Source organism: Neomonachus schauinslandi, chromosome 15 (assembly GCF_002201575.2).
Source record: "Neomonachus schauinslandi chromosome 15, ASM220157v2, whole genome shotgun sequence".
NCBI classification, from domain to species: Eukaryota; Metazoa; Chordata; class Mammalia; order Carnivora; family Phocidae; genus Neomonachus; species Neomonachus schauinslandi.
In genome coordinates, this window is record NC_058417.1 from 22,681,184 (window position 1) to 22,707,376 (window position 26,193).

The 26,193-nt window shown below is 38.3% G+C and overlaps 1 protein-coding gene across 2 annotated transcripts in view; it reads left to right on the plus strand.

Annotated features, from left to right (window-relative positions):
- The window catches only part of AP2B1 (adaptor related protein complex 2 subunit beta 1), a 125,073-nt gene that overhangs the window by 29,714 nt on the left and 69,166 nt on the right, over nucleotides 1–26,193 (plus strand). For both annotated transcript variants that reach the window (XM_021704518.1, XM_021704520.2), the window contains exons 6-12: nucleotides 9,850–10,040; nucleotides 12,337–12,558; nucleotides 13,059–13,179; nucleotides 13,309–13,404; nucleotides 19,915–20,030; nucleotides 22,072–22,237; nucleotides 23,294–23,392. In XM_021704518.1, the coding sequence (XP_021560193.1) occupies nucleotides 9,850–10,040; nucleotides 12,337–12,558; nucleotides 13,059–13,179; nucleotides 13,309–13,404; nucleotides 19,915–20,030; nucleotides 22,072–22,237; nucleotides 23,294–23,392 (1,011 nt within the window). The remainder of the gene's footprint in view (nucleotides 1–9,849; nucleotides 10,041–12,336; nucleotides 12,559–13,058; nucleotides 13,180–13,308; nucleotides 13,405–19,914; nucleotides 20,031–22,071; nucleotides 22,238–23,293; nucleotides 23,393–26,193) is intronic.

Consider the following 26,193-nt stretch of genomic DNA (forward strand, 5'->3'; position numbering starts at 1 on the left):
CCATAGTCTCTCATGGTTCGTCACCCCCTCCAATTTCCACCCCTTCATTTTTCCCTTCCTACTATCTTCTTTCTTCTTTTTTTTATTAACATATATTACTTGTTTCAGAGGTACAGGTCTGTGATTCAATAGTCTTACACAATTCACAGCGCTCACCATAGCACATACCCTCCCCAATGTCTATCACCCAGCCACCCTGTCCCTCCCACCCCCCACCACTCCAGCAAACCTCAGTTTATTTCCTGAGATTAAGAATTCCTCATATCAGTGAGATCATATGATACATGTCTTTCTCTGATTGACTTATTTCACTCAGCGTAATACCTTCTAGTTATTGCAAATGGCAAGATTTTTTTTGATGGCTGCATAATATTCCATTGTATATATACCACATCTTCTTTTTAAAAAAATTTTTTATTGTTATGTTAATCACCATACATTATACATCATTAGTTTTTGATGTAGTGTTTCATGATTCATTGTTTGTGTATAACACCCAGTGCTCCATGCAGAACGTGCCGTCTTTAATACCCATCACCAGGCTAACCTATCCCCCACCCCCTCTAGAACCGTCAGTTTGTTTTTCAGAGTCCATCGTCTCTCATGGTTTGTCTCCTCCTCCGATTTCCCCCCCTTCATTCTTCCCCTCCTGCTATCTTCTTCTTCTTCTTTTTTTTCTTACTGCATTATTTGTTTCAGAGTTACAGATCTGTGATTCAACAGTCTTGCACAATTCACAGTGCTCACCATAGCACATACCCTCCCCAATGTCTGTCACCCAGCCACCCCATCCCTCCCACCCCCCCACACTCCAGCAACCCTCAGTTTGTTTCCTGAGATTAAGAATTCCTCATATCAGTGAGGTCATATGATACATGTCTTTCTCTGATTGACTTATTTCGCTCAGCATAACACCCTCCAGTTCCATCCACGTCGTTGCAAACGGCAAGATCTCATTCCTTTTGATGGCTGCATAATATTCCATTGTATATATTATATACCACATCTTCTTTATCCATTCGTCTGTCGATGGACATCTTGGCTCTTTCCACAGTTTGGCTATTGTGGACATTGCTGCTATAAACATCGGGGTGCACGTACCCCTTCGGATCCCTACATTTGTATATTTGGGGTAAATACCTAGTAGTGCAATTGCTGGATCGTATGGTAGCTGTATTTTCAACTTTTTGAGGAACCTCCATACTGTTTTCCAGAGTGGCTGCACCAGCTTGCATTCCCACCAACAGTGTAGGAGGGTTCCCCTTTCTCCGCATCCCCGTCAACATCTGTCATTTCCTGACTTGTTAATTTTAGCCATTCTGACTGGTGTGAGGTGGTATCTCATTGAGGTTTTGATTTGGATTTCCCTGATGCCGAGTGATATTGAGCACTTTTTCATGTGTCTGTTGGCCATTTGGATGTCTTCTTTGGAAAAATGTCTGTTCATGTCTTCTGCCCATTTCTTGATTGGATTGTTTGTTCTTTGGGTGTTGAGTTTAAGAAGTTCTTTATAGATTTTGGATACTAGCCCTTTATCTGATATGTCATTTGCAAGTATCTTCTCCCATTCTGTTGGTTGTCTTTTGGTTTTGTTGACTGTTTCTTTTGCTGTGCCAAAGCTTTTTATCTTGATGAAGTCCCAGTAGTTCATTTTTGCCCTTGCTTCCCTTGCCTTTGGCGATGTGCCTAAGAAGAAGTTGCTGTGACTGAGGTCGAAGAGGTTGCTGCCTGTGTTCTCCTTTAGGATTTTGATGGACTCCTGTCTCACATTGAGGTCTTTCAACCATTTTGAGTCTATTTTTGTGTGAATACCACATCTTCTTTATCCATTCATCTGTCGATGGACATCTTGGCTCTTTCCATAGTTTGGCTATTGTGGACATGGCTGCTATAAACATTGGGATGCACGTACCCCTTCGGATCCCTACATTTGTATTTTTGGGGTAAATACCCAGTAGTGCAATTGCTGGTTCGTAGGGTAGCTCTATTTTCAACTTTTTGAGGAAACTCCATACTGTTTTCCAGAGTGGCTGCACCAGCTTGCATTCCCACCAACAGTGTAGGAGGGTTTCCCTTTCTCCGCATCCTCGCCAACATCTGTCGTTTCCTGACTTGTTAATTTTAGCCATTCTGACTGGTGTGAGGTGGTATCTCATTGAGGTGCAAAGCACTTAATCTTAAACCTGGTATAGAGGAAGCCCTTCATAAGATAACTACCATTTATTGTCTATATTGTATAGTCATTGTGGAGTTAGATATTAATAATTTTAGAAGGGTTAATCTTTCAATTGCAAATTTAGTTTTAAAAGATTTTATTTTTTTTGTATATGTTATTTAAAGCCAGACATTGTTTTTTAGGGTAATTCTGAGAGCAGCTTACCCACAAATGAACCTAGGTATATTTACAGTGTTACTTACTATGTCATTGCAGAATTACTTTTAAAAGGTAATTATTCAAGGATGTAACTTTTTTAAAAAAGATTTCATTTATTTATTTGACGGAGAGACCAGAGAGCACAAGCAGGGGGAATGGCCGAGGGAGAAGGAGAAGCAGGCTCCCCACTGAGCAGGGAGTCTGATGTAGGACTTGATCCCAGGACCTTGGGATCATGACCTGAGCCAAAGGCAGATGCTTAACCAACTGAGCCACCCAGGCACCCCTCAAGAATAAACCTTTAAAGCAGTTTTCATCAGCAACTTCTGGAAAACTGGGTCTATTGTACATAGTGCCCCAGAAGATCACAGCTCATTCCTTTCTTAGTGTCCTCTTTAAGTTGATCTCAAGACTCTTACTGTGGCAGGGATTACTTTGCTCTCAAAAGGGAGCTAATAAGTGGTATGATAATAAATGTTTGTTTTGTTCATGTTGCAGCTTGCTCTGGTATAATTTTAGGGTTTGTGGGCGAAGTAACTCTGGTTGTCAGGAGTGCCTTTTGTCTACTTGTAGATACCTACTTGTAGTGTTTTGGCTTTGCATTTTGTCAGACCATATCTTAAGCCACTTTAAGTAATGAATTTTCCTGAGTCTTATTTGTAAATCTTGTTACCATGTATTCAGACCTTCTTGTCATAATGAGCTATGTTGACTCAACTTCCTTATTCCTGGGAAGAAGAGGGGGAAAGATGGCACATTGTAGAATGTAATATAGTTGGCATATTATCTGCTGGCATTCTGGATGTGTGCTGGGTTAAAGTATGAGCTTTAAGTTTTACTTATTTGAGGGGACAAAAATTAACTGGTACCACATAGTCATTGTGTCCTTAAGGAGCCGATAATGACTGAAACATGCTTAGAACAAATACATGTTGCCCGGTGCTTTAACACCTCATTTGGGGCAGCTCTGTGAAGGAGAAAGCGAGATTCCTAATGTTGCTGATTTTTAGGAGGATAAAATATGTACCACCTGTATTTTTCAGCATAATAATTTTGGTCAATTATTCTGCTTTCACTTGATTTAATTAAGTCTTTAGGGGTACCAGCCCAAAGGATTGTAAATTGAACAGGAAAACTGAAGTATAAATCTCTTCAGAGATTTAGGGTAATTCTGAGAGCAGCTTACCCACAATGACCTTGAAGGTCATTGCTGGAAATGAAAGTTCTCTAAGTAGTAATTTGTTAATAGGGGGAAGTCACTGTACTGGAAAGTGAATTCTGTCTTAGGTTCTGAGGGTATGGAAATAAAGGTGCAGAATGAAAGTCATTCGAAGGGACGGGGAAATGGGTGGGAGAGTTCTCATAAAGGAGCTTCTGTCTGTGACACTCCAGTCCTTCTGTAGATCTTAATTTCCCTTCTAGAGTACTTTTTTACAGGATCATTTTTATTTTAACCATATCTGCAGCTCTAGCTTGCTTCTTTTTTTTTTAAGAAGTGAGGTCAAATTTATGTCCTCACAATTGGTGCATATCAGATAAGGCTAGCTCTATAAATCAGATTTTATAGCTGGATAGTAAATATAAGTGCTGTCAGGATAGGATTATCTCTGAAATATATAAAGTAGAAGAATACATTTTTCTCCTTGTATAAATCTCTATGTCACCTTTGCCTGGAAATAATGTTTTGATTATATTATCCTCCCCCAGCTCTGATTTTTCTTTCCCTTTTTCCCAGCTGAAGTTCACAGCTCTTGGCACTTCTGTAAATACTAGAGGCAGAGTGATTAGTACTCAGAAACTGGAATCAGACACAAACCTTGAGTTCATAGTCAAGCACTATCCTTTTCTAGCCGTTTACTAATAAGCAAGTCACTAACTTCTCTAAACTAATTTATAAATTCATTTTTAAAGCCTGTTTCCTTGGGTGACTGGGTGGTTCAGTCAGTTAAGCATCTGGCTCTTGATTTTGGCTCAGGTCATGATCTCAGGATCCTGTGATTGAGTCCTGCATTGGGCTCTGCACTTAGGGAGTCTGCTTGAGATCCTCTCCCTCCCCCTGCTTGTGCAGGGACACTCTCTCAAATAAGTAAATAAATAAATAAATCTTAAAAAAACAAAACAAAAACCTGTTTCCTTATCTGTAATAGGTGGATTTTGATAGCAACTACCTCAGTTGCTGTGAGGATTAATGGCACATAGTAAGTGTTCATATGTTTGAGCAGTTACTGTCTTTTATCTCTTTGTACAGCCTTCTCTATTAGATAGAGTATAAAGTAAGTCACAGATTGCTTACCTTAAAAAAAACTCAGCGGACTCCAAGGGTCCATAAGGAACTATCACATTGAAGAGAAGTCTGTAGTTAAGGCAGAGAAAGATTGTCCAGTAGGGAATGTGATTTTATTTATTTTTATTTTTATTATTTTGTAAAGATTTTATTTATTTGACAGAGAGACAGCGAGAGAGGGAACACAAGCAGGGGGAGAGGGAGAAGCAGGCTTCCCGCTGAGCAGGGAGCCTGATGCAGGGCTAGATCCCAGGACCCTGGGACCATGACCTGAGCTGAAGACAGACGCTTAACAACTGAGCTGCCCAGGTGCCCCGGGATCATGATTTTATATGCATCTATATATGTATGCTTTTGTACATAAGTATGTGTATAGATGTTTGTGTCTAATATCTGTATAAAGTATACATATTAGGTCTACAGTGGTGAGGTAGGGAGGAGGAATGTTTAGTTGCAGTCTCCCCAAGAAACACCATAATGGGGAGGCAAGATGAATAAAAAAACCTTTTTTTTTTTTTTTTTTACAGTATATGTGTTTTCCTTTGTAACCTAGATGCCAACTTTTTATAAATCAACTAATGATTGAGAAAACTCATTTAAGAAACCCTATTCATAAATCCATTTTTAAAAAATTTTTTATTGTTATGTTAATCACCATACATTACATCATTAGTTTTAGATGTAGTGTTCCATGATTCATTGTTTGTGCATAACACCCAGTGCTCCATGCAGAACGTGCCCTCCTCAATACCCATTACCAGGCTAACCCATCCTCCCACTCCCCTCCCCTCTAGAACCCTCAGTTCATAAATCCATTTTTAAGCAAAACTTCTTTAGAAACTCCTTTCTGGGGTGCCTGACTGGCTCAGTTGGTGGAACATGCTACACTGGATCTCGGGGTTGTGAGTTCGAGCCCCACGTTGGGTGTAGAGATTACTTAAAAATAAAATCTTAAAAAAAAAAAAAAAGACTATTGAGAACTGTAGTTTTTTTTTTTTAAAGATTTTTTATTTATTTATTCATGAGAGACAGAGAGAGAGAGAGAGAGAGAGAAGGAAGCAGGCTCCCAAGGAGCAGGGAGCCCAATGCGGGACTCGATCCCAGGACCCTGGGATCATGACCTGAGCCGAAGGCAGACGCTTAACCATCTGAGCCACCCAGGCGCCCTGTAGTTTTTTTTTTGAGACTGTAGTTAAAGGTTCTTGTTCTCTTTCTGGCAGTGTTTCCTAAGAGAAATGTTAGTTTTCTAGGGGAGAAATGTTATGCATGTGAGTCTTAGTTCAAATTCAAAGTGATGGTTCAAGTGAAAGAGACGTAACCTTTGTTTTAATACACAGGTATATCAAGGCAGTTACTGCAGAGGTTAGATTTGTTCTTTGTGATATTGAATTATTGTTGGGAAAAGTCTTAATAGAAAGAGGAAGTGAATCTTAAGTTTCAATCTAGTATTTTTAGAGTTTATTTTTAGAAAAAGACCGTATGTGTGCTATGTACATAATACAAAATTCCAAAGAAACAGAGCATAAACACTGACAGGTGAGTTGCCTATATACCCTAACCACCCAGTTGCTGTCTTGAAGTCAGTCTTTTTTCTCTACTTGAGATTCAGTGTGACTAGCTTATTTTAAGTTTCCATTAGGGTGAGACCAGGAGAACACTAAGCAGCCCCTATGGGCCCACCTTCATATGTTTCTGAAATCATAACAACCTGTGAGGATTAGGAGATAAAAGTGGAAAGGTAGAAGAGAAGGAACTTGAAGTTTTAGAGGAACAGAATTTTGTTATTGGGGATGCATTTTTCTCTAGTTGGCCATTGGCTCAGTAACTGTTTGGCAGTAATCTCTTTTCTCAATGCAGGCTTTTATAAACATAATCCTATAATCTGGTCTCTCTGGATCTTTTAATTGGATTTACTTTTCCCTATTTCCTTTTTTGTTTTAATGTGATAACGAGCGGAAATTGCCTGTTTTGCCACCAGAAGATATACTTCATTAGCCACGTTATACACTTAGTTTAATTTCCAATTGCCTATGATAATGACAGAGGAATTCTAATTGTTCATTCTGTTCAGCATCCTTCTGTTCTCTTTCCTCCACATTGCTTTTTTTTTAATTCCCTCAATTCTGACCTTTTTCTACATTTCCTATTAACAGATTTTATATCTAACATGTAATTTTTTTAAACATTAAAATAATTTAACTGGCAGAAAAGGTAAGTTGTGGTAGGACCTTTTATCTTGGACAGCCAGTAACTAAGATTGGGCCTATGTTGGCAGTTATAGTTGAAACAGGTGTTTGGTCTTCCCATATGACATTTTGATCCTTTATACCATAATCAGATCTATCAGGTGTATAGGATGTGGGGAATCTCTTTTCCCTGCATGTAAAGCACCAGAGATGATGCAGGGGATTAGTATTTCACTCTTTATGCCTTTTATTTGTCACTAAATCCCATGCTTGATGATAGCAAACAAAAATGAAGTCAGAAAAGAACTTTATACATGATACCATGTGGTAGGTGGACTAGATAATTCTGATTTTTCTTAATAGTAAAATCATATCCTATCTATAATCATACTTAACAAGGGAGCCTTTGATTTTTCATCTTGGAATTTTATGATCACTAAATTATAGTTGAAGATGATTCCATTTTTTTAAGATTTATTTATTTATTTGAGAGAGAGAGAGAGCGTGTGCATGCGAGCAGGGAGAGGGGCAGAGGGAGAGGGAGAGAGAGAATCCCAAGCAGACTGTGCACTGAGCGAGGAGCCTGACTCAGGGCTCAGTCCCACAACCCTGAGATCATGACCTGAGCTGAAACCAGGAGTTGGTCGCTTAACTGACTGAGCCACCCAGGCACCCCATGACATCATACCTTTTATGTAATAATGAATACTGTTTAATTATTTAATATTTAATATTTAATTGTTTAATTAATAATATTGTTTAATTATTTAATATTGTTTAATTTGATTAAAAAGATCATATTCTCTAGACATTTATCTTCTGGGATAATCTGCAGACTACTCAGATAAGGTGGCTACTAAAATCAGTAGCTGAATTGTGGCTATTATGTTTCTTCACTTGTTGGCAAAAGGATAATTATGCAACTCTTAGTTTCTCAAGCTTTTAGCAAGGCACTTTAGTAAGAACTAAGAAATGATTTGACGTTTTTGAGAACATTTTAATATGTGTAATTACTGAAGCTGCTATCTCTTATCACATCTCATTGATACTTAGAGAATATTTATATTTAGCCTTACCTTGCTGGTCTTTAGTAATGTCTGGGAGCTTCACTGCAAAATGTGGTTTTCAGATGCCTGGCTGGCTCAGTCGGTAGAGCATGCGATTTTTTTTTTTTTTAAGATTTTATTTATTTATTTGAGAGAGAGAATGAGAGACAGAGAGCACGAGAGGGAAGAGGATCAGAGGGAGAAGCAGACCCTCCGCTGAGCAGGGAGCCCGATGTGGGACTCGATCCCGGGACTCCAGGATCATGACCTGAGCCGAAGGCAGTCGCTTAACCAACTGAGCCACCCAGGTGCCCTAGAGCATGTGATTCTTGATCTTGGGGTTGAGTTCGAGCCCCACATTGGGCATAGAGATTACGTTAAAAAAATGTGGCTTTAAATTCACTTGTATAGGGCCATAGGATAGTTTTCTTTGTACGTGTGTGTGTTTTATTTTGGGTGTTTTTGCAATTTTTAAATTACTTTAAACATCATTGACTGTAAATGTATTAGTTACATCAGAAATACTCTATAATTTTCATAAATTTCAAAAATTTTACTTTTTTTCTTGTAACTAATGTGGATTCCCAGATCTGTAAGTCAGGATGCAGTTGTACTTTTTTTTTCCTTTTCTTTCTTTCTTTTTTTTTTTTTGGAGGGAGTGCATTCATGTGAGTGGGGGTAGGCGTGGTAGAGGGGGAGAGAGAATCTTAAGCAGCCTCCATGCTTGGTGTGGAGCCCGACACATGGCTTGATCTCACAACCTTGAGATCATGCCCTGAGCTGAAATCAAGAATCAGTTGCTTAACTGACTGAGCCACCCAGGCACCCACAAGTGTACTTTCTTATATTCGGTAGCAATTTTTCATATATCATACTGCCTGAAAGATCGTATTTGAGGTCCGTATTTCATTGATTCTGAGATGGCATTGATTATAAGATGCATTATTATTTTCTGTATTACTTGGAAAGAAACGTGCTTCCTATTAAACTGACATACTTTTTTTTTTTAAGATTGATTTATTTGAGAGAGTGCGCATGTGAGTATCCGGCGGGGGAGGGGCAGAGGGAGAGGGAAAGAGAGTCTTAAGCAGACTCCCGGCTGAGTGTGGAGCGCCACACGGACTCAATCTCATGACCCTGAGATCACCACCTGAGGCAAAACCAAGAGTCGGATGCTTAACTGACTGAGCCATCCAGGCACCCTCAACTGACATGCCTTTGATTATAAAATGCATCTCAGTTTCAGAGATGTTAATGTGAAAATGCAACTTAGTGCAACTCTTGATGAGTTATGGTAATAGTACCACCTAAAATTGTGCAACTCTTGATGACTTATGGTAATAGTACCACCTAAAATTTGCCTAAAGCTTTATAGAAAGCACTTATACACGTGTCATCTGATTTGATCCTTAAACTAAAACTATTTTATGAGGTGGATTAAATTATTCCCAGTTTTCAGATGAGGAACATCTCCCAGCATGTCATTCAGTAGTGAACTAAGGTTTCAAGCTCACATTTTCTTACTCTGAGACTCATGACATGATTGACAGTATCAGCACCCCCCCCCATACATACCCATACAGCTCTAAAACTTTCGGTCCTTTGCCAGGCTAATGTACATGTTTAAACTTCATTGATCTTAAAACTGTTCATATGTCTTGATTCTAATGATAGGGTTGAATACTATTAAAATTATTGTTTTAATGGTAAAGTATGTGTGACTATGTGCTAATAAACGAATTGTTTTAATTCTGGGTTCCTCACCACCAGGAAGCTATATAGGCCATCGTTGGTGGTTTAATACATGTTTTGAAAGCAGTTTATGTTTCTAGCTGACTAGGTAAAATGTTCAGGAATGGTTATGAGTTGAGATCTATGAAGTGATCCAGAGAAGATTAAGTATTTGTTTATAATTGTACTGTTCTTGGTAAATCAAGGTCATGTCTGTTTCTTTCCCAGGTGGTGGCTAATGCTGTAGCAGCATTATCTGAAATCAGTGAATCTCACCCAAACAGCAACCTACTTGATCTGAACCCACAGAACATTAATAAGCTGCTGACAGCCCTGAATGAGTGCACTGAATGGGGCCAGATTTTCATCTTGGACTGCCTGTCTAATTACAACCCTAAAGATGACCGGGAGGCTCAGAGGTCAGTTCCGTTTTCCTGGACAGTATCTGGGAGATTTGCCTGTTTGAATAAGTTCTACTGTCTGTATTAGAATAAGGGTCTCTTGTGTTGGCAAAGATCAGTGGCTTTTGGGGTAGATACTGCTGTCCCTGTGGTATTTTCTCACTGGATTTAGGAACATTTTAGGTGGTGGATTGAACCATGCAAAAATAGCTCTTCCTAAAAGATGTGTATTTTTCATTTCTTGTTTGAATACTACAGTTACCTTCTGCTAAAATCTGCCTCATCGTGGTCCCACATCTCCCATACAGCAATTCCTGGCCATTTGGCACACAAAGGTTTTTTGAGTGTCCCATCATAGTGACAAACTTTTTATTCTATTAGGTACATAGTGAGTGGCTTGATACTAGTTACTGAGCTGAACTATACCTATAATTCAGTAGTAGAGAAAATGTATTGAAGCCCGCAAAACATATGGTGTCTTTCATTAGATACAGAAATCATGTCAGTCTGAATTTGGAAAAGAGTTTGGAAGGCACACCTGGATTGTTCTGCTCAGCCCTTTACCAAGTTCACTGTTATAAATTGTCTTTGACCTTCACAAATTGACTATTAAATTTCATATGCACCTACACACAGTTTACAGAGTTGGAATTACCACCAATTTTTATTGCGTGTTCTGTATATATAGGCACTGTACTAGGTAAAGTACTTCAGAAGAAATGTTGGCTCTTCGTTAAAGTTGACATATTTTAATTATGGTAGATAAGAACCTTCCTTGCCTGGCTGAAGCTCAAGTTACCATAACGTAAGTTCTCTTCACCTGTCTGGGAAATTGTTCCCTCTGAACCTAACTAAAGCTCACCCTGATCGTTTCTTTCCATTATCAAAAGTACAAATATCTTAAAAAAAAAAAAGTACAAATATCTTATGGAAAGAACTTTATATAGAATTTTATTTTTTGTTGGCCATTGACATCTCACATTTATTTGTACATTCACTTAACAAATATTTATTGAGTCTATGCTGCATGCCAGGCATTGTTCTAGGCCCTGGGGATATACTGTCGACAGAATCGTAGCCCTGCTTGCTTTTAAAAATTTTTTCATTTTTGGGGCACCTGGGTGGCTCAGTTGTTAAGCGTCTGCTTTCAGCTCAGGTCATGATCCCAGAGTCCTGGGATCGAGCCCCACATCGGGCTCCCTGCTCAGTGGGAAGCCTGCTTCTCCCTCTCCCACTCCCCCTGCTTGTGTTCCTGCTCTCGCTCTGTCAAATAAATAAATAAAATCTTAAAAAAAAAAAAAAAAAAAGAATCGTAGCCCTCATGGAACACTTATTCTGAGGGATGGGGCAGAAGTATATATAATACAATATATAATATGTCAGAGGTTGATAAGCCCTAACGGGAAATATAAAATAGGGAGGAGATCTAAGAAATGCTGAACATTTGGGGATGAGGAATTGTATTTTGTAAAAGGGTAGTCAGGGAAGGCCTCACTGAGAAGGTGGCATTTGTATAAAGACCTGAGGGAGGTCAGGGAGTCAGCCAGTTAGATACCAGAGGAAGGGAGAGAAACCCCACTTACTTATCTTGAATCCTTAACTGAATATAAATCACTTAGCCTCTCATGTTGCCCAAGAGCTATCAAAATTAGGTTAATTTCTGAAGAACCCTCAACAGATAATTACATACTCAAGATTTAGTGAGGCCTTTAAGTGTGGGTAGGCAGGGGCTAGGAGAACGGGGGAAGTGTTTGGGAAAATATTGCAGTGGTGTTCTGTTACTTAAAAAGCCTTTCAGAGATTTCCTTATTATCATGAAGGTAAGGCGTTGTGTTGTTTTCCTGCTCAACTCACCTCCTCCTGCATCTTATGAAACCTTCAGTCACGGTTGATATCTCTCACTATGAAGTAACTCTCAGAACTTAATTTGACATCCTGTATGTTGAGGAGAAATGGGTTGTGAGGCAAGGAGCCCTTATGTAATATGGGGAGATGGAGAAGACTGTAAAACAGGAGGGTAAATGGTGTGAGCCTCAAGTGTTTGGCGTATTGCCTAGTTTCCTTCCAGTTTGAGCATCCCTTATTTTGGTCTCCTGAAGTCTTCTGATGTCCCTGCTCTGTCTGTAGTTTGCTGGGAATGAAAGCTTCTGCAGTGTAGGATCCCAGTTTTGTCTACACATGGAGCTTTGACTTTCCTCACCGATTCTCTAGTTTCTTGATACTTGGGCCATGGGACTCTGACACAGTACACTATGGGCTGGATTGAGCAAAGAAATTATAATTCAAGATGTTAATTTTCCTTTTCTGCCCTCAGCATCTGTGAGCGTGTGACTCCCCGGCTATCTCATGCCAACTCAGCAGTGGTGCTTTCAGCGGTAAAAGTCCTAATGAAGTTTCTGGAGTTGTTACCCAAGGACTCCGACTACTACAATATGCTGCTGAAGAAGTTGGCCCCTCCACTTGTCACTTTGCTGTCTGGGGAGCCAGAGGTGCAGTACGTCGCCCTGAGGAATATCAATCTAATTGTCCAGAAAAGGTTGGGAAACAATGAATTGGTGATTAAAGTGTTTGTGATTTTGAATTAAGCTTAATAATACCGATTTTACAGAGGCCAGTATCAAGTTCTTTTTAATATATGGAAATGAAAATGTTGTATGGCAGAGCAGCCTGCCCAGGATCAGGAGGCTAACTGTTGCTTTTGGAGTGTTCCTGTGGTAAACACTTGGTGTTGCTCTACAGTTTAGTTTGTTTTCTGATGAGCCTCCTAATAGTGTACTAGCTAGTGCCTGGTTCATACGGTTTAGGCCATAGTTTAGAGCCAGATTGTTGTTCTTCCAGCAGTTCTTAGCAATATGTACTCTAGCCCTTAAAAATTGTCTGCCAAAGAGAAACCGTTTAGAGGTGTATAAAGGAAGTTTGTGAGGTTTGGCAGATGGGGTGAAGTGGCTGGAGCACAGATTAGATATTCATACAGACTTAGAAGGATATATCAGTTTATGTCTTGCCTTCCTTATCATGTGTTTCTGTATACCACAGGCCTGAAATCTTGAAGCAGGAAATCAAAGTCTTCTTTGTGAAGTACAATGATCCCATCTATGTTAAACTAGAGAAACTGGACATCATGATTCGTTTAGCATCCCAAGCTAACATTGCTCAGGTCAGACTTAAAGCAGATTCAAGTTTATAAATCACTTAGATCTTAAGGTCTGGCCTTCAGAAGCAGCTAGGCCATGAAATTGCTGTTTGAGAATCCTTATTGATTATTCACTTCCTGGATTTTTAACAGGTTCTGGCGGAATTAAAGGAATATGCCACAGAGGTGGATGTTGACTTTGTTCGCAAGGCTGTGCGGGCCATTGGACGGTGTGCCATCAAAGTGGAGGCAAGTGTCTGATGGTAGTTGTGATCGCATTACGGGATTTAGAGTGTTCTTTTCACTCCTTTTTTTAAAATATGTTTTTTAAACTTATTAAAATAATAAAGCACATAGTTAAAACTCCTAGAGGGAATAATTTTTAAGTCCTTCTAGTTTCAGTTACTTTGCTGCTTCCATATTTCTAAATAATATGGTATTTATTGATTTACCAATTATAGATATTATCTATTAACTTTGTGCTGTGAGTTAAGTAACAGTTCATGTACCCCACCATTCCTACTTGAACCCTCCTATTCTCCAATAGTTGTATCATGAGGTTTTTTCCTTCCTATATAGATTATCTTTGTAACTTGAGATAATATGCCTTCATTTATTGTTCTGTCAGCTAAAGGCTTGCAAAATTCCCTATTATGACCAAATACGTAGAGCCAGTATAATACAAATGATTATATTTTCTTTCTTATAGAGTCTTTTTTTTCTGGAGTTTCTATAATGGCCTTTGTTTTTTTCTTGCATTGTGTGTCTTCATGGCATCCCTTTCTTCCAGCTTTTCTTTTTTTTTTTTTTTTAAAGAGTCCATTTATTTATTCATGAGAGACAGAGAGAGGGAGAGAGAGGCAGAGGGAGAAGCAGGCTCCCAAGGAGCAGAGAGCCCGATGCGGGACTCGATCCCAGGACCCTGGGATCATGACCTGAGCCGAAGGCAGACGCTTAACCATCTGAGCCACCCAGGCGCCCTTCTTCCAGCTTTTCAAGCATAGTATCGAACCTGTATCCTGGACCCTTCTGTTTTCCGGTCCTCTGTCCTCTCACTTGCTGCAGTCTGGCTTATTGCTTGTTTGGCCTCTGCATAGCCATCATTCCATGGGGCCTCTCTTCATAACTCTTTCTTGTTATTGGTACTTCTCTCACGGCATTCATTTTTGTGTGATTGCAATAGCTTCTTGAGTCTCTGGGGATATGAATTACAGTGTTTTGTGTCTGCGGTTTAAATTATCTGGAGTATCGAATGGCGACCTTTGCATGTCTGTATATAATTTTTTCATTGAGGCATATAGCACACATATAATAAATTGCAACCCATTTATATTTAAGAATGAGATAACAGAAAAGTCAATCAGGACTTCTGTGAGCATAGGCCGGGCTGCTGACTAACAGGTTTCTGCTTTAGGGCAGGGAGTTGATCTTTACTTCAGTGTCCTCTGAAAGAGCCTCTCTGTGATCTTCAAGGGCAGATTGATTTTTAGCTTGGTTGCAGCCTTCCAGTATGTGTTATGGGCTACAATTTGCACTGCCCTACTTCATCAGTCTCCGGTCCTCCCCTTGTTCATCATTCAGAAATGTGTTGGAATTAATGAAGGCCTCTGTTTGCTATGATTTGTGGATTCAGAGCTCCATATATGTTCTTGCTACTTGACTGTATGCAGTTCTGCTTAGAGTCAGAGGGTTGGACCATATAATTTCTCAAGTATACTAAAATAATTTGTACAGTCTGTCCAGTACTTCTTGGGAACGGAAGGAAACAGATGCTGTGTCAGAGAAGCATCTATGAAAGCCAAGTTCCTAATTGGCCTTCCTTGTTTTTATTTGAGACAGGGCTGCTTCATGTCGTTACCACTGATAAATCATGTAGCAGTCTAGTTGTTGGAGCAAGACTTAGTTAATTCATCCTGGTTTCTACTCCTGGTTCTCATAGCCTAGTTGCTTCAGGTATTTAATACGTTTTGTTGCTCCATTGAGGAATGGGGATGTCTGACTATTGGATCTTGATACATCTTTTTTTATCATCACTCTTCACATTCTTTTTTCTTTTTCTTTTCTTACTCCTTTTCTTACCTATTTACTTAATTTTCAGAGAGATTTTGGTAGCATAAAGAGTAATTTTGTGCTATTCATTGCCAGACTGTCATTGTCTTATTGACTTCTTTGGCAGAGCTCTAAAGAATAATACAAAATTGTATCATTCCAAAGTTAAAAGAGGTTTTCAATCCCTGGAATTACTAGAAAGCATTCTCCATCTGGATCTCTAGAGGCTGTTAATGCCATGTATTGTGACTAATGGAAAAATAGTTCATAATCTTCTGGAAGGGTTAAACTTCTGATGCCTTTCACTTCTTCCTTTGACTCAGGGTGCCCTGGTGGGAATATGAGAGTATGTGAGGAATGAACTTTGTCTAGAAGTGATTAAGATCAGCCTTCAAGGTTCCTGCCTTCTAGCTCTCTTAGGTTGCCTGTATTTGCTGGAGCGCTTTTCCTAGACCTGTTTCAGTCATGAAGGTTATCAGTTGGAAAGAGTTGCCTGACCCAAATACAGTCACTGGGGCAGGAGAGGTGATGATTGCCTGTTTCTAACTAAGCATTCATGGGAAGGGGGATGAACCAGTGAGGGGATTGTAGTAGACTTTCTGGGTAGCCTCTAAACCAAGCTACTGCATTCTTTCACGGCATCTTACCCTTTTTTTAATGTGTAGTTGGTTCCAAAGATATGACAGATGAGAAAAAATGAATTTTAGTTTCATGCTTAGCTGTGAGAGCAGGGCCTGTTGGAAAGTTTAGATGTCTTTAAGAGTTTGAGTTGTATTTTTATCATAACTGTAAATACAGATGTTTCTATGTTGCTGTAAGTATCCTGAGGTGAAAAAAATACATAATTTTGTTCCAGATGGTTAGGTTAAAGATTAAGCAGTAAGCTGCTCAATCAATAAATAGTACTGGAAAGGTAATCCTATAGTATTGTTTTTTCAGAAACTTTTGCCTATTTCTTTTTTGTCTGTTTTTTTTAGTAGCTTTTACTCTCCCTCACCCCCAACTTTATTGAGGTATGATTGACAAAATTGTATATATTTCCAGTGTATACCTATTTCTTTAAGGAGGAGATAAACCCCTGGTCCTTCTTAGTCTTCCAGATAAAATCAAATGATTTTATTTCTTTGAGAGAGATTAAGGCAGTAAGTTCTAAGCTTCCTAGTCTTCTGCTCTCTGGTGTTCACTATTTCTACTTTCTATAAATCAAGATAAGATACTGATATGTGTCTCATCCCTTTATTTATTTATTTATTTTTATTTTGTTCAGTTAGCCACCATATTCATCCCTTAATTTAAGAACAGAGATTATATTTTTCCTGTTAGGAAAGCCATATGTGTTTACTAAATAAAATTATAAAAAAAGACAAGTTAAATGAAAATGGAACACTGTTTTCTCCTACCTATTCCACCCTCCCAGAGATGATGTGGTTGTGATTTTCAGTCTTCGTCTATGTAGTCCATCATACATAGGTGTACTTTTTACAAAAATGAGATCATCCTAGAAATGTTATTCTGTAGTCTGCCTTTTTCATTAAATTATACGTGGACATTTTTCCATGTTACTGTTAACATTTGACATAATTTTTAATGGATTATAGACATAATGTTTGATTGCTTCATTATTTAACCTTCCTCTTATTGTAGTACCTTAAAGTTCCTGCTCTTTTTCCAAATAGTGGTATAAAGAGGACTTTGTAGCCAAGTCTTTTTTTTTTTTAGCATATAATGTATTATTTGTTTCAGAGGTACAGGTCTGTGATTCATCAGTCTTACACAAATCACAGCGCTCCCCAATATCCATCACCCAGCCACCCCATCTCTCCCACCCCGCTCCACTCCAGCAACCCTCAGTTTGTTTCCTGAGACTAAGAGTCTCTTATGGTTTGTGTCCCTCTCTGGTTTCATCTTGTTTCATTTTTTTCCTCCCTTCCCCTATGATCCTCTGTCTTGTTTCTCAAATTCCACATATCAGTGAGATCATATGATACTTGTTTTTCTCTGATTGACTTATTTCGTGTAGCCACATCTTTGATCTCTAGTGAAGGCGAGCTGTTTTCATTTGTTAGTCCTTTGGAATTGCTTGTTCACATCCTGTGCACCTTTTCCAATGGGCTTTTCCACATTGGTTTTTTTAAAACAATCCTTTATAATTAAAGATATCAATCCCTCATTTTGTTAGCAGTTATTTTCCCAATTTGTTTTCCTTTCTATTTCATTTACTATCTTGATGCATAGAAGTTTACATTTCCTTATGTGGTGAGTTGTTTTCTCAGTAGTTGTTTTCTCAGTAGTTGTTTAGTGGCAGAATGTTGTTTTCTCAGTAGTTGTTTAGTGGCACCATAGAAGATTGTGCTTCACTTCAAACTAAAACTCAGTGTTATTGTCTACTTTTATGGTGAAGATTCTGGTTTTTTACACTTAAAGATATTTTTAATAATTAAAACAATTAGAAAGAATTTTGGTGAAAAATATGAGGGTGAGATCAACCACCAGAACAAATCATCCTTTCCTCATTGTTAAGAAATTTTGTCTCATACTAAATTTTATAAGTGCGTATGTATTTCTCTGTTTCTGGACTTTTCTGTCTGAACAGTGATTGGATGTTTAGTTTACTCTTGCCCCTCTGCCATACTGCTGTAATAATGGTGGGCTTTCTTTTTCGTTAATCAAAAAGCAGTATGGTTGAGATGACGATTTGCTTGAAAATTACTGTCCCAGACTTAAATGTTTTTCAAATACTGATGCATCATAGGAAATGGCCTTTTTTCTTTATTATAATAGTGATAGGAAGGGCTCACTAAATGTGAGCTTTATATCAAGCCCTGTGTTAATCACTGTATCTGTATTATTTCATTTATGATAATTTACATCTTAAAGCAGCCTTATCCTATATACTTTATAATTTATCACAACTTAAGTTTTATCAATTATTTTTCTGTTGCAGTAACTGCACAGGAATTACTAGCTAAAAATGAATAAAATAGAATCCAAAACTGGAAAAAATACATAAAAGATGGCAGAGTCATTTCATGGAGCAATAGAGTCATCAGATGAATAACCTCAAGATGCAGTTTTGTTTTCATTAAATTGCTTGGAGTGGTTTAACTTAGTACCTTTGAAAGATTTTATTATCGTAGTTTTCAGGCATACACTAAAGTTGATAATGAGCTCTCATTGCACATCATCCATTTTGAACAAATAACATGTTACTGCTTTTATCTTCTCCCTCCCCTTCAGGGAGTGGAGTGCTAATTGAATTTTAATGCGGATCCCAGATAGGCTTTTACTAGAGTAGTCCAGTGTGTGTATCTAATAGAGAACGTCCCTAAAAAAATATATTGTCACAATACCATTACTGTACCCAACAACTAGCAATAATTCTTAATCTCATTGAAGATCTAGCCCATATTCAGTTTTCCCTAATTGTGTCAGTGTCTTTTTATAGTTGGCTTGTTCAAATAAAAATCTAAAGAAGATCCACATGTTGCATTTGGTTAATGTCTCTTAAGTCTTTACTTACTTACTTTTGGTGCCATTTATTAAAGGTCATTAGGCTTGTATAATTTCCCAGAGTCTGGATTTGGCTGGTTGTATTTTATTTTATTTTATTTTAAATTTTTATTTATTTGAGAGTGAGAGAGAGAGAGCACAAGAAGGGGGGAGGGTCAGAGGGAGAAGCAGACTCCCCGCTGAGCAGGGAGCCCGATGCGGGACTCGATCCCGGGACTCCAAGATCATGACCTGAGCCGAAGGCAGTCGCTTAACCAACTGAGCCACCCAGGCGCCCTGGCTGGTTGTATTTTAGTGATACTGTTTTTCTCATTCTGCCATCCCCTGTAGATAATTAAATTTAGAGATTTGGTAATGTTCATGTTCAGTGTTAGGCAAAAGTACCTCTTCGGCGATGCTGTGTACTTTCTATTGCATCTTATCAGGAGGTAGGTAATGGAGTGACCCATTGTAGTACATTGTGATATATGATAAATCAGTCCTTGATTTTTAGGATCTCTTGTCTGAAACCCTTCTCCTTTTAAAAAACTATGACTTATAGTTGCAGTATATTAGTTTTATCACTTATATTCTCCCATAGTCCCTTCATTAATAAAAGATTAATAGATTAAATCTTATAAATGAACTATAGGCTGGGGAAAATTGCAATTTAAGGCCATAGACTTTCAGTTATATAGTTCAGAAGATGGCAAATTTTCCTTAGAGTTTTTTGAGTCACAGATAACTTTGAAAACATAATGAAAGCTATGGACCCTCTGCCTGGAAAACATACTTGTATGCATATATGCAATTTGGCAATTTCATTTCAAGAGGTTCAAAGATGCCTTCTTCTGTCTCCACTTACCCATGAACTCCAGAAAAAGACCTACCTTGGCTTATTCTTTCTTTCTTCTTTCCTCCTACCTTGACGCATTCTTTCTTCTTGTTTCTGTTCTCCGTGGCTATCCAAGACGATTATTTTCGTTTGAATCAACTTACCTGTCAATATATTTTGCAATGAATAAAATTTGGGGTATATCTGGAACTTCTGTGTATCTCCATCAAATAGCCTAGCGTCTAGTGTAGCTTGGTCAAATTAAGTGCCTGATCTTTTAGTCTAGTCTAGTTGGTGCACCTGTATGTTTCAAAGTTATCTTTATATTGAGGTTGCGTTATTGGAGAGATCATCTGACTTGTCATTTATTATGTTCTTCTTTGTAGCAATCTGCTGAGCGCTGTGTAAGCACATTGCTTGATCTCATCCAAACCAAAGTAAATTATGTGGTCCAAGAGGCAATTGTCGTCATCAGGGACATCTTTCGCAAATACCCCAACAAGTATGTCCAAATACTTCTACCTTCTTCCTCAAAACATTTAGGAAATGTTTAAGTAAGGCACTTTGAAATTGGCTAGGTAAGAATTATACTTTGTAATATAACTAGTCATAATAGGAAACTTTGTTAAAAATCCTGTTAAAATAGGATACTTTATTATGAAAAATAATTTTTTAAAAACATAAAAGTATGTTTTAAATGTTAAAAAAATATATAAGGTGGTTAGCACAGGGATCAAAACCTGATTTTTCATCCTGCTTTATTGCTTTGAGAGGATTTGAAGCTGAATGACAGTCAACTGTCATATACTGAAGTTGACCAGATTCTTTGTCGGTGACGTTACTATTACATAGAAAGCCCACATATTACAGATTGTCCAGGCGTATTTCAGTTTATGCCTGTTAGCAGGCATAATTAATATTTGTGCTTCTTTTCACTCTCAGAAATAAATGTTTCAGTTTGAATGGTAAATTAATAGCCACATGATTGCAAAAGCCAGGAAGGTGACAGTTACACTGTTTACTTTGCATGTTACCTACTACTTTGTAGAAAATTATAGAACATGTGACGAATTATCAGTCTCTGTCCTTTTCTGCAGTATTATAGCTATTCCCATAAAAGTATGCAAAATCTTACAGTTTCACTCCACAGATTTTTCACATTGAGCCCTCTTATTTATGAAGCAAAAATACTTCATTAGGTTTGATTTTGAAGGCAAGTGATTAAAGGATCTGAAAGGGTGAAATAAGAGCAGGTCTTGTAAGCGTCCTAAATCTCATTTTGCTTATAATCATAGAGATGTGTTGTGCTGAAGATTCTGATTAGTCTTTAAAGATAGTGTTAAATGAAGCAACTTGGAATAAGTTAGCTTAGTGGTGGACTCAGAATTAGAAGAAATACCGTATTTAGCAAGGTAGTGGTTTATTAAGCATTATATATATATTTTTTAAATTTTAGAAGTGGTATTTTTGGGAAAAGGACCACTCTCCCAGAAAAGAGGAGAGTTGGGTTTCTAAGTTTAGAAAGACTAAGGGTGGAGATGTATATTTCATTGTGATTAGCAGAGAAATGTGCCCATTTCTGGTTTCTATTAATAAGGGGTTATGACAGTTTAATTATAAGAAAGTGCTATCAAGAACCTGGTTTAATCAGTGGAAGTAGGGCAAACAATTAAATGTACTATTCAGTTGTCTACATCTAATTTATTACACATTGTCATTTTTTTTAAAAGATTTATTTATTTTTGAGAGAGCGAGCAAGCAAGGAGGGAGGGCAAAGGGAGAAAAAACTTAAACAGACTCTGCTGAGCACGGAGCCTGATATGGGGTTCGATCCCATGACCCCAAGATCATGACCTGAGCTGAAACCAGGAGTTGGACATTCAACCAACCACGCCACCCAGGCATCCCCACATTGTCATTTTTATATTTAAAACTATGTTAGCCAAGGAGATGGATTCAACATGGTAAAAATGAGAGCACTATAGGCCTGTACAAATGAAAATAAATAATTGAATTATTTGTTTCTTTGGAGAAGCAAGTCATTAGTGTGGGTGCCTTGGGAGGAAAGACATAAAGATCTCCAGAAAAAGCAGAATTAGTGGATTAGTGGACAAAATTACTGTTTCTAGTCTGGATGCTGTTGTCTAACTCCATTTTCCTAGAAGTAAAGTGGAATTTTTGTTCCTCTACCATGAAGGCAAAATGGAATAATACATAGGGAAATTCTCTGATCTAGTTATAGGAAAGATTGTTAGAAATTATAAGTTAGTGGCATTATCTTATACCGCAGGTTAATTTTTCCTTGTGAAAAGAATATCTGATGAGTTTTTTATAACAGTTTATGGTCCAGTTATGAAAACATAATTGAAGGGAAATTTAAGACATAATCTGGCTTAGAGCTTCTGCATTCTCTTGACCAAAAGCCTTTATAGTTTGGTGGTTCGGTTTAGGGTACCTTGTTGGTGGTTTTGTTTTTAGCCTTCATTGTTAAATACAGTTCTCATTTGTGCCCAATGTAACCATAGTCCATTTTGTTAAATCAGGTATGAAAGTATCATTGCCACTCTGTGTGAGAACTTAGACTCACTGGATGAACCAGACGCTCGAGCAGCTATGATTTGGATTGTGGGAGAATATGCTGAGAGAATTGACAATGCAGATGAGTTACTAGAGAGCTTCCTGGAGGGTTTTCATGATGAAAGCACCCAGGTAAGTTCTCATCTGTGTCCTGTGTCTGATCTTTTGGGGAATATATCAGGGAAAGTAAAGGTTATGCACTTTCATGTGTGTGTGTGTGTGTGTGTGTGTGTGAGAGAGAGAGAGAGAGAGAATTTATATATAAATTCATCTTTTCATTTGTGCCGATTTCTGGTGGGACAAATCTGCCTTAGACCAGTGATTCTCAAACTTTAATGAACCTAGAGAGTTTGTTAAAGCACAGGTTGCTGGGCCCCATCCTTAGTATTTCTGACTTGTTGGGTCTGAGATGGGCTTAAGCATTTTCATTTCTTACCAGGTTCAGGATGCTGCTGCTGGTAGTGGTCCAGAACCACACTTTAAAGTTACCACTTCTTCATTTTCTCTCACCAGAAGATGACCTATTCCTATTCCTTATGGTTGTGGCTCATTACAGCAGGGTTTCTCACCTGGGGCTGGGGTGAGGTCTGGCATGTGCAGTTTGGAAAGATTCTCTGTGGGTGGTTAGACTTCCTCCCATCTTCTGCCTCTCCTCTACCAAAATGGAGAGACCTGACCTCGGAGCCACGGGCCCAGAGAAGCAGATAAATTATAAAACTCCTTTCCCCTGGCATTTGCACTCACTGCACATTGAAAGTCATGTATGTAATTCAGCCATAGTAATTTTAATGGGCCTTTACAAGGAACACATACAAGCCTGTAGCCCACTCTTAATTAGCTGTGATCAGTGCGATTTTACTATTTTTTGGCTCTTGCCCTAGTATGACAGATAATTCCCTAATTCTCCCTAAGTTGTATCTTTTGGCGGAAGTAAATAATAAGGGATTTAATAAATAAGCAATTTTTGATGCCAAAAATGCAATTTGGGGATAAGAGGCTATTAAGTTCTTGATGAATACCTTTGACCTGCTATTTTTGATAATGGCTGAGTTTTAGCCTTTGTCTCTTAATCAGAATCAGAAAGCCCCCATAGTAATTCATGGATGGGTAAGCACTACTTTGGAAATGATGGTAGGGAATAATGTAAATACCTTTCACTTTATCTGTTAAATTATGTCATGCCCTTAGGTGCAGCTCACTCTGCTTACTGCCATCGTGAAGCTGTTTCTTAAGAAACCGTCAGAAACACAGGAGCTGGTACAGCAAGTCTTGAGTTTGGCAACACAGGTATGAAATCTAGAAAAAGTGTGGGTTTGATTTGTCTGGTTTTATATTTAGGAAATCAGGAAACTCTAAGATGATTTATTTGGAGACGTTTTAATTGGAAAGGGTACAGTCTTTAGATCCTGTTAAAATATAAAAATAGTGTCTACTTATACCACTGAATTATAGCTGGTTCTATGGCTTCTAAGTGAATTGACTGACTCCAGTTTTTATGATAGTTCATGAAAATTGAACTTAAGATTTTTTTTTACTGTCAATGAAGGACCTACTATGTGAAAACGACATTGAGTCTCATAATACTGGGTGACTCACTTGAATCTCACTCCTTTTGGGGGACTTAATTTTAGCTTCAAATGAAAGTACAATGTAATGCTGGTAAATGCCTTGACAAAGGTCTCAGGTATTGTTCTACCTTCTAGAGTTGATTGCCTGTCTCTTTAAATAATTTTAAAGTGCTTATGCTGCCTCCTTAATTATTGGATATTTTTGGTCCTCCCTCGGATGAGTTCTGATTTCAGGAATGTGGCAGCCGGCCATAGAGATCGGGTCACCATTTTAGATTCACAGAGATCAAAATAATTATTTTATCTAGTGTAACTAGAAGAGTAATCATCAATTCATCATAATTTAGTTATGTTCTTAATTGAATTTACGAACAGGCTAGCTGTAGCAGGCGGAAGTTCAGGTGTGTGTCTACATAGGAATCTGAGTCAGATATTCAGTTTACCATTTTTCTTACTCATCTCTTTATAGTGGTATTTTATCAAAATTTAAAATCCTTTCACAGCACTTTGCCTAGTTCTAACCTGTCATCTTTCCTATTACTAATTTTACATCTTTTAAAATTTATTTGTAAGAGTTCTTTGAAGTTTTTTTTTTTTAAACTTCCCTTTTAAACATCTTCCTTTGCCTGAAGCAAAGCAGTTTCTATAACCATCAAGGCAGTGGATATTTAATATTACCTTGTTGAAGTGAGCATTCTAGACTTCCTAGTCTAAACCCTTGATCACTCGTTTGGATCTGTGTTAAGATGGATTTAAAACAAATTTCTGAAGAGAATCTGGGCCTTCTCTCTCTGCTCATCTCTAGATAGGGATAATCTTATAATCAAGCAAGTGTCCTTGGTAGGTTCCTCTTGTATTCACAAGTTCTCAACCCTATTTCCATCTCCTGTGTAAGGCTTATGGGTCTGTATTTAAAAGGCATCATAAGAGAGCTGTATTTTTTATTCTTGTCAGAGTTCAAACTCAATCTTATCATCTTCTAGTATTTATCAAAACTTGCCTGAGATAAAGTGTTTAGGGAGGATTGCTTAAAGGATACAAGGACTCTCTGTTCTTACAAATAGTTGAAATTCACCACTGAATCAAGCCAGATTATTAGAGGGCTGGCTATCTAGACTGAATTATACCTAACCCCTAATAGAATTTCATTTACTAAATTATATGGATACCATCATCTTGTAGTAAGGGTTGTCATGAGAAACTGTCCTCTTTGGATCTGTTGTCAAAGTTATTTGTTACTCCATTTATATGTTGTTTTTCTTTATGAGGTTCCATCAAACAAATTCCTAACCAGTTTTGGATTCTCCTAAGCATTGGTATGTAGTTAACTGCCCATCTGAATGGCTTACCTGACTAGATTTCTTGTTCATGTCAGTTGGAAACCTTAGAATCAAATTTAAGGATCTTCTGTAGAAAATGTGTAGGTCATTGTGGGATGGATTTTTCTGTTTTTAGTTTGATTTAGGCTCTCTAGCCTTGAATGCATTTTTGTAAGCTTTGCTAAGTCCTTTTCTAGGACAGGGCAGGGTATAAGTAAACCATCAGATATTCCTGATTCTAGACTTTTTGTACAAGGACTAGTATAGAATCTTTATAATTTTTTTTTTAAAGATTTCATTTATTTATTCATGAGAGACAGAGAGAGAGAGAGAGAGGCAGAGGGAGAAGCAGGCTCCCAAGGAGCAGGGAGCCCGATGTGGGACTCTATCCCAGGACCCTGGGATCATGACCTGAGCCGAAGGCAGACACTTAACCATCTGAGCCACCCAGGCACCCTATAATTTTTTTTTTTTTTTAAGATTTTATTTATTTGTGAGAGAGAGAATGAGAGACAGAGAGCATGAGAGGGAGGAGGGTCAGAGGGAGAAGCAGACTCCCTGCTGAGCAGGGAGCCCGATGTGGGACTCGATCCCAGGACTCCAGGATCATGACCTGAGCCGAAGGCAGTCACCTAACCAACTGAGCCACCCAGGTGCCCTAGAATCTTTAATAATAACCATTTGTATTGTGCTTGCTATGTACCAGGCATTCTAGTAAGCACTTTACATATTAACTTAATCTCAATAAGGGTTGCTACTGTTGTACTCTTCCTATTTTTTAAAGATTTTATTTATTCATTTGAGACAGAGCAATACAGAGAGAGAGAGAGAGAGAGACCATGAGCAGGGGAGGGGCAGAGGGAGAGGGAGAAGCAGATTCCCTGCTGAGCCCAAAGCCGGACATGGAGCTTGATCCCAGGAGCCTGGGATCACGACCTGAGCCGAAGGCAGACACTTAACCATCTGAGCCACCCAGGTACCCCGTTCAGTATTATTCATTCCTATTTTATACATGAGGAAACTGGGACATAGGCCCAGTTAGTATGGGGCAGAGCTAGGACTCAAACCCAGGAAGCCTGGCTTCAGTGTCTTTGCCCTTATCTACTGTGCTGTGCTGCTTCTCTAGTCTGAAGGTCAGGGATGACTTTGAGACTACAAATGCCCTGCTTTCCCTGCTTGAATCACTATTGTGCATAAGCCA